This window comes from Salvelinus namaycush, chromosome 8 (assembly GCF_016432855.1).
Source record: "Salvelinus namaycush isolate Seneca chromosome 8, SaNama_1.0, whole genome shotgun sequence".
Taxonomy (NCBI): domain Eukaryota; kingdom Metazoa; phylum Chordata; class Actinopteri; order Salmoniformes; family Salmonidae; genus Salvelinus; species Salvelinus namaycush.
In genome coordinates, this window is record NC_052314.1 from 12,129,871 (window position 1) to 12,138,624 (window position 8,754).

The window sequence follows — 8,754 nt, forward strand, 5'->3', positions numbered from 1 at the left end:
TTGGAGTCAGTAAGGACTTTTGGGCAGAACTGTGACCCTAATCCTAACTGTAGAAGAGAGAAGTAGGTCAATGGATTGGTTTGATACCCAGGTTGGTTCATTTCAGCCATCAGCTTGGCATCCTAATTCTAATGTCTTGTTTATGTTGATTAACCTGTAGTAAATCCAAGGCATTTGTGTTTAATAACCATGATTAGTGTATTGTATACTTACAGATACGTCATGGTAATAAAAGAGAGTTCTAAAGAAATGCATTGTGTGTTTACTAATCTCTCACGAACACACTGCATCTGACCAAATTACACAAGATTTTAGTTCTGGGTTAACTGAGGTTGTGTTTACTTGTATAATTCCTCATTAGGCACAAATCACAAACCAATTATGACTTCAAGAAATATCCTCTATTTTGTGATTATCACATCTCTGTTCAAGAATGATCTATTATCAGCCTAGACCTGTATTAGTCCTACCTATTCCAACCCTACTCCTTCCTTCCACACCACTGGCCCAGAAATGGTCCTGTCTGTATCAGCAGGTCAGTAATACACTGGTTATACACAGATAATACAGATACAACTCAGAGGACCGTTGGAAATCGTTTTGTATACACTGAGTGGACAAAACATTAGGAACACTTTCCATGACAGGCTGACCAGGTGAATCCGGGTGAAAGCTATGATCTTGGCAGGTAGTCTAGTGGTTAGAACATTGGGCCAGTAGCTCCAAGGTTGCTGGTTTGTATCGCTGAGCTGACGAGGCTCTGTCGATGTGCCCTTGAGCAAGGCAGTTAACCCTAATTTCTCCTGTAAGGCGCTCTGGATAAGACCATCTGCTAAATGATGTAAATGTTAATGTCACTTGTTAAATCTACTTCAGTGTAGATGAAGGGGAGGAGACAGGATAAAGCAGGATTGTTAAGCCTGTAGACATGGACTGTGTGTGCCATTCAGAGGGTGAATGGGCAAAACAAAATATTTGAGTGCCTTCGAATGGGGTATGGTAGTAGGTGCCAGCACACAGGTTTGAGTGTGTCAAAAACTGCATCTCTGCTGGGTTGTTCACGCTCAACAGTTTGCCGTGTGTATCAAGAATGGTCCACCACCCAAAGGACTTCCAGCCAACTTGACACACCTGTGGGACGCATTGGATATGGTCCAGCTTCCCTGTGGAATGCTTTCGACACCTTGCAGAATCCATGCCCCAACGAATTGAGGCTGTTCTGAGGGTAAAAGGGGGGGTGCAACTCAATATTAGAAAGGTGTTCTTAATGTGTTGGACACTCAGTGTAAATATAGTGTCAAATGTGTTTGGTTCTCATTAAGAATGCCCCCCCCTCAGAAACCAGACAACAGTAGTTCAGGAAAGCCTTTTTTGCTTTATTAAAAAGAAGCTTTGAACGTCAGAAAATACAAGATTGGTCTGTGTGATTTTTTCCCCTTCAAATTATTATTCATTTTTCCTTTTCTTATGAAAGGCTGCTGTTTAAACAGCTTTGAGTGAAATGTGTCCGTCTGTCCTCTTGCTTTGGACTTTAGGGGTGGATGTCCTTGTTTTTCCTGAGAATCAGGCCTGTCCTTGTTTGTCTTTTTAATTTGTATTTCTTCGTAAGTGCCCACAGTGCCGAGTATGATGCCCTGTCCAGCAGATCCAGAAATGTCCTGTTTTATCTACATATTGTACTCCATGCTGACCTCCTAAAGATGAGGTACAAGGCAGGGCAATTTTTTCTCCAAAATAGATGCCATATATATATATATGTATACACATACATATATATACACATTCGTACATATATATCTTTATTCATGTGATGTTCAAAATGTTTTTTTTTGTTTTGTTTTTTTAAATGTACACGTTTACAAAATCGTAACAAAGACTGGAAAGTGTTTCGCTCGCTCTGGAACAATGAAGCTGGGTAGGTAATCTAACAACACTTCACTAAAACGGTCTCTGATTTGTATATTGAAGCCAGACAGAAAATACCAGTCAAAAGGAAGGAAAGAAAGGGATGTGGGGCTGGTGGAGAAGAAAAGAGGGAATGTACAAGAGGAGAGATGGAGAAAAAGAAGTGGAGAGAGATGTGTAGACAGGCTACTTATCTTTCCAAAACAAAACATGGGGGAGTGTTTTCACATGAAAAAAAAGCACAAACAATCTTTGTGTTCTTTTATTACTAAATAATGCAACAATGAACATTGCACTTCTTCCGCCCTTTCGTTCTCACGTGTGGGATGGTACTTGTTGGCTTAGCCTTCCCCACCTTTCTCTGTTCTTAACACTTGGGGGGTGGGGGGGAGATGAGGCATAACCCTTGTTCTGTCACTGTAAAGTGTGTCGGTATTGTCCGTTTTCCTACCTTGGACCAAACAGGCTTCTGATTCAGAGACGTAAACAAAACACAGATCCTGGTCAAAAACAAAACAAAAACGATGAAAGGAAAGGAATAAAAACAGAACAAGTGGAGGTGTTTGGGCAGCACATAATTTGGGAAAGGCAGGGCTCAATTTTCCCCACCCTTACGCGGTGGTGAGCGCCTCCTCTGAAGTCATTTTAGCCAGATCCTCAAGGAATAAAAACCAGGATGGATGCCTGGGCCGCAGCGCACCATCCTCTTCAGGCTGGGAGGAAGGTATGCAGGGACAGCGGTCCCCCTGGGACTGTACTAGGCCTCAGAAGGCCTGCTGAGCTGGGTTGTAGTTGAAGGTAGATGGGACGTGGGGCCTCTCTTCTAGCTTTTCGTACTCCAGGTGGAACTCCTGGAGGGATAGAGAACACATAATCAGCAATGGAGACGGAAGATTCCTGTTGAGTTTATATTGCCTGAGTGAGAATACTGATCATCAATATCAAGAGCTGAAAACTCAGTGACAGACATCACCAGTAACAGAGATACAAAAAGTCTATATTGAACCAACGTTAAACACGTACAAGTTCCAAAAAATATATAAAACTAGGATGTCAAGCACGTAACTCCATCAAAGGAGATTCACAACTCAAAACATACATGTAAATCTAAATAGCACACTAAGCACTTTCTCTTCATGTTAAGTGTATTAATTGAGGGTAGCAGATACTAAAGCCAATACCTTTACCTTGGCTACCTTCCTCCAGTTAAGACAATCAAAGAAGTAGTAGGTCCCCCTCTCATAGGTGTTGGTCTTTAGTGTGGGCTCCATGCCCGGCGCCCGCGTGATCCACACCCGCTCCTCTTTGTGGTACCGCCAATCCCGGTTAAAGCTGCACCAACACCAGACAGGCAGGAGAGAGATGCCATTAACGCACAGTGAGTCAGTAAAGAAAAAGGCACAAATAACTCCTTGATAACAACATATAGAAACTATGAACAACTAAGGAAAGAAACCGATAAGGTGATCCTGGGAAATAAGGTGTGCTAATGAATCCTAGTCTAATTTAGATAAGATCCATGTTCAAAGACACCTCTCTCAAGGGTGCCTTCGTGAAAGTGCCTTCAGTACTGATAGTACAGCACTTACAGCTCTACTGCTGCCAGGAGCTGTAGCAGGTCTCCTCCGTTCATGTAGTACAGATAGAACAGCAGGTCTTCACCGTACCGCGCCAGTTTAATAGCTGCCAGCTGAGGAAGAGGAGAGATGGCTTTATCAACACCATCATTTGGTTTATCCAATTATGACATTGTGCTTTCTTCCAGAGTATAAGATCAATACCACTTGAAAGGGGATTACTGATTTATCACTTACCTTGTCCCTTATGTGGATGTTGGTTAAGTACTCAGAGGGGACGTGGAAGTCTGAAAGATAGGAGGCACCAGGGTCACCAACAGGCTTAGTGTGGGGTATGTGTGTGTGGTCAGCGTAATATCTTACCAATGTCTTGAGGTCGACACGGTGCTGATGCCCAGGGGGAAGCAAACTTGGGGTACAGGTTTCTGTCAGAAGAGGAGGGGACATGTTACTATCAACAGACTTAAGATGAATAAAAACATCTAACAAAACATTGATTTTGACTTCTGTAGCCATTCAACCTAATGTTCAGACAGAGCAACCATCTTACTCTGGAGAGTTGAGGTTGAGTCCAAGCGTTGTGAGGTCACTCCCCAGTGCCAAGTGCACCATGCCCGGGTCCGTCTCCGCTGCTCGGATAAACGTCAGCAAGCCAATCATCCCAAACTGGTCCGTCACCATTCCCCCGGGAATGTTCGTCACCCGCCCTACAGATGTGGGAAAATCCACAGTGAGGGAAAATAATAACCAAGTAGAGCTTTCCCTACAGCTAATGCAAATGTGGACCATACCAACGGTCATGTAGGAACCATGTCAAAACCCACTGAGGTACCCAGGTTGAGACCGAGAGGTGTGATTGGTTTAGCGGGCTCACCGTCAGGTAACACCTGGATCCCTTTCTTCTGGCTGTTGTTCTGTGCTGAGCTCGTCTTGTCTCCGGGGAACTTAGGACCGTCTGCACTGGACGTGCTCTTGCCTGTAGAGTTTAGGTTCTGCACAAAGCAAAAAAACAATGAATGAATAATTCTCTTTTTTATTACATCTATAAGCCACATGACATCATGGAACATTGCTTTGAATATAGGATGTCCACTACTAATTCTATGGTGAAAGACTTGAATATGCAGTAGTTGTTGTTACTCAACATAAGGAGGCCTTGTATGGTTGCCTGTCCATGTATGGCATGACAACGACCAATGAAAACAGACTGACAACCAGGCTAAAGGCAGCCTGTCTGTCTGTCTGTCTGACTGTCTGACTCACTGTTTTGCTGTCATCGTTGCTCAACGTGGAGTCCTTGTAGTTGGGCCCAGGCAGTGCAGGGAAGTCCTCGTTGTGGATGGAGAAATCCTGCGTCGGCTCGTTCGATGGCTTCGTCACCATGCCAACTGATGAGGTCATGAGATGAAGAGAAGAGGCTTCTTAAATAAATCACCACAATGAGAAAGAAGTTTAGCCTTGGGTTATATATACACACACCATTGGAGAAGGCCTTCTCCCTTTCTTCATCACAATTTGCCACAGTTTATATTTGAAGAGAGACTGAAGTGGGTTGAGTATTTACACTGAGAATGTGTCTAGCAGTGCTGACTGGCCCACAGTAATATGACGAGGCAGTGATGCTTTGACATGTGCACTGCCAAGTTCCCTTTGCATCCAAGCCAAGTGCATTACAATGAGCCCTTCTTACAGGGAGCCCTTCTTTCTAGTGCACTACACTGAGCCCTTACAATGGGTAGCCCTCCTAGTCTAGTCCACTATTATAAACCCTTACTAGCGCACCATACAGAGTTCTTACCATAGGGGGCCCTTCCAGCTAGTGGGTTAAGTAGTGGCGTTGGGTTTGCGCTTCCTTCCCTCCGACTCCTGTCTGCTAACGCAGGGAAGTCAGACAGGTCTAGCCCCGTCACGTTTTCACTGCCGTCTGTGAGGGGCAGGTTAAAGACTTGTAAGAAAGTAAAATGGTGTTACTCTTCATGCTGACAGCATCTTATAGAGTGTGTGAATTTATAGGTAAAGTGGATGTTGTAAAAACTTGATGACATAAAGCCTACAGGTAAACTGCGCTGAATGTGATGTATCATTGGATGGCCAGACTGAGCATCAGATTGCTGGTTATTTTGAAGAGACACACTACTAACCTGTGCCATTGAAGATGTTGCTTGATAACGAGTTGTTCATTCCAAACGCCTGGTTCCGGTTCATCCCGAATCCCGACATGCTACAAAAATACAGAGGAGAACTTTAGCCTCCAACTGGATCACCTTCATATTCAATCATCACAAAAAACTATTGATGATTTAGACATTTAAACAGAGAGTTGAGAACAGCAGAGCTTTCAGTTGTATTGCCAGCCAGACCGAGACTGTACCTGTTGATGGTGAAGGGCTGCCGTGCAGGCTGCTGTTTGGGCATACAGATAATGCTGGGGGGGCTGCGGTTGGGGCTGCCCAGCCCTGAGCTGCCCATGCTGTTGGTCCTGCCGCCGCCCATCCCAATGCCCTGGCCCACCTGGGAGTGGTTCAGCATGTTCCTCGAGTTCATCGGCAGGATCCCCCTGTGGAGGAGACATGACGGGTTAGAGTTAGACTAATGGGTGAACAGAATGGCTTGATATGAAGCCAGGTGATTAGTTTACTAATAATGTCCTGTCCTGCTCTGGAACTACTGAACTGAACAGCTAACTAACTAACAGCAGAATAATGATTCCATAGCATTTAAACACAATGGCTTATGTGGTCTCTCGGTCTCAAGAATCTCTTTCTCCAGCATCTCCATCTTACACACACCTGCTTGGCGAGGGTGGAGTATGGAGGGACATGGTGGGTACCCCAGTGGTGGGGGTGATATGGCTCGGTAGCGGAGTGCCTTGCGTTAAGCTGCGGTTTAACTGAGGCGTGTTGTTACCCATGCCCCTTATCGAGAAGCCTAGTGCACCTGCAACAGGAGAAATAGAAACAGTCAACATGGGACTCTCATCAAATTCCAAAGTGACCAAAATATTGGATATTTCTCATAGCGATATTTTGAGATCAACAAGAAGTGTTGAAGTCTGTTTTGAATTGGGTATATTTAAATCGGGTACATTTACAGGGTAATTATTCTAAATTTATCAAATAGCTCCAGGTATGACTTGACTACAAAATTGTTACAGACCAAAATGTATTACAGCCTTAGTAGAAAAGACACTGAAAACCACAGACAGAAATGTAAGTGAACAGATGCAGCCAGCTTACTCTGTGGGCCATATAAACTGGCCCCAAGCTGGGATAGTTGACCTGATGACGACGGTGAGGGAGACGAGAGCATCTAGGAGGACAAGGAGAGAGATAAACCACAAAGTGAGAGGGAAGGACTGGAAACAAGAATACCAACAGATGACAATACCCTTATCAATAACACATAATTGCACATTAGGGCAGTTCGTATATCATTATTTACAAATCACATTACATTGGAATTACACTGTAATTGGGGTATTCAATTTAAAGGATAATAATAATAACAACATCAATGCTAAGGCAAGTTATAGTCATATAGGATGATGGAGTAGCCTAAATCTCCCTAAATATGAAAAATAACCATAAACAGATTTACATTATAGAAGGATGTGAAAACAATTTACTTACTTCAAGATCAAAGGGAGCTGTAGTAGGGATGTGCGATCGAGCAGACAGAGCACTTACGTCTTTGTCCGACCGATGTGGGTACATGGACGGCTGGCTGTAGTACATGTTCTCATCAGGGTAGTCACTTTCCACCCCCTCTACAAACTTCTTTCTCGTAGCACTGAACATGCCGTTTGTCACCTACAGAGAGTGGGAAGAAGGAACAGGTTTAAATATCTCAATTCCTCAACAGTCCATAGAAATTGAGACTGTCGACCAGCATGTCTGGATCCACTGTCCACACTGTTTATATCAGATTTAAAAAACGATAATGGACAGGACAGGAGAGAAACACACAAGCCACGCAGTAGTGTACTATGACTATGGTCTACTACACATTCAGTTTCAACTGGTCCGACATCACATCTCACTACCAGACAACACGCCCACACCTTGCGCAATGTGTGCATACCAATGCTTGACTTGGAATTAAATAGGTTCCAGTACTCATTTTGGGTGCCGGTACTGTTTATATTTAGGTGCAGGAGCTCCACAATAGTTGATAGGTAATATACTACCGTATAAGACGAACAGGAGCTCAAGCAGTAGACAATCTGACGTGCTGGTTACTCAGCTCCACTGAGCTCCTGCCCAAGTCAAGTACTGGTGTATACAGTGTGCCTTACAAAACTCATTTACAATCGCGTATATAGTGTTGTTGATTTTCCACTCACTGTTATCATGCTGGTGTGTGAAAATGCATTGGTCAACATACAAAAACTGTGTCCATCCCTGCAGCGTTGCCTCAGAACAATTCAACAAGCTTCTGCTCAGGTGACACTATAAGGTTCAGTTATTATTCTCTACACCAAACTTTCCGTAAAGCATTGTGTGGCTAACGTTAACTAACAATACAGCGCGAGTCTGATTAGTTATAATAACAGTTAGTTCAACAACAAGCATCACTAGACTAACGTTAGCTAGCTAAATCCCTCCAATTCAACAACCCTTGTCAGGCAGTCTGCTTGCCTATAGGTAGCGATGTGCAGGTTGGGCCTGTTGTGTCTCCTATCCAGTTCCCAGTACCTTTCGGTCTCAATTTACGCTAGGAGCCACAGACAAAAACAGAGCGCAGAAGACTTTTCGAATTCAAATCTGCCAACCCGGTCCAAAACACACCAAACCGAATGACAAGGACAAAAAAGATGAATGTGTTGTGATGTGACGATTCGAGTCGGACCAAACGGGGTTATATTTGAGGGAAAAATACTGTAAAAACCTCACCGCATTAATTTCCCTTCTCCTCGTAGCTAGATCCAAGATGGCTGTGTATTCAGTATTCCACAATCGAGAATCCTGGGTGAATAGCCTTTGCCCTCTGACCTCTCTACAACCTCCTAACCATTTCCGCACACAAATTTTGAACGTTCTACTTCTGTGGGTACAAAGTGGCTAATACACTACAGGATGTATTTGAATGGTCTGCAGTATTATTTTTCTAGTTACATATATTGTTGGGTGAACTCACTATCGGTAGAAAATGATCAGTGTATCAACAAACTCAGTAGGTAAACAAATCCAAAAATGATAATAAGCCACTCTCATTTATATTATTTTCAAAACATAGAGGCAATGAACCCAGGCATAAGTGATATGACATCACG

General features: G+C 43.6%; 1 protein-coding gene across 1 annotated transcript; it reads right to left on the bottom strand.

Moving 5' to 3' along the window:
* Positions 1-2,134: 2,134 nt before the first annotated feature.
* On the bottom strand, positions 2,135-8,427 carry cnot2 (CCR4-NOT transcription complex, subunit 2). The gene is made up of 15 exons (XM_038999283.1): positions 8,375-8,427; positions 7,169-7,291; positions 6,719-6,791; positions 6,272-6,419; positions 5,854-6,039; positions 5,624-5,703; positions 5,281-5,406; positions 4,746-4,870; positions 4,357-4,474; positions 4,033-4,189; positions 3,846-3,907; positions 3,720-3,769; positions 3,495-3,595; positions 3,093-3,237; positions 2,135-2,756 (listed from the first exon to the last, which is right to left on the bottom strand). The coding sequence occupies exons 2-15, from the start codon at positions 7,277-7,279 to the stop codon at positions 2,670-2,672; spliced, it is 1,569 nt and encodes a 522-aa protein (XP_038855211.1). The 5' UTR covers positions 7,280-7,291; positions 8,375-8,427; the 3' UTR covers positions 2,135-2,669.
* Positions 8,428-8,754: the final 327 nt, after the last annotated feature.

Bases quoted from the DNA above. Each gene is read 5' to 3' on its own strand.
- cnot2 (XM_038999283.1), bottom strand. From the start codon at position 7,279: ATGTTCAGTGCTACGAGAAAGAAGTTTGTAGAGGGGGTGGAAAGTGAC. The intron at 4,871-5,280 runs GTAAGAACTCTG...TGACCTCATCAG, and splicing joins AGCTGGAAGGGCCCCCTATG to TTGGCATGGTGACGAAGCCA. The intron at 3,770-3,845 runs GTAAGATATTAC...CCTATCTTTCAG, and splicing joins GTGTCGACCTCAAGACATTG to ACTTCCACGTCCCCTCTGAG.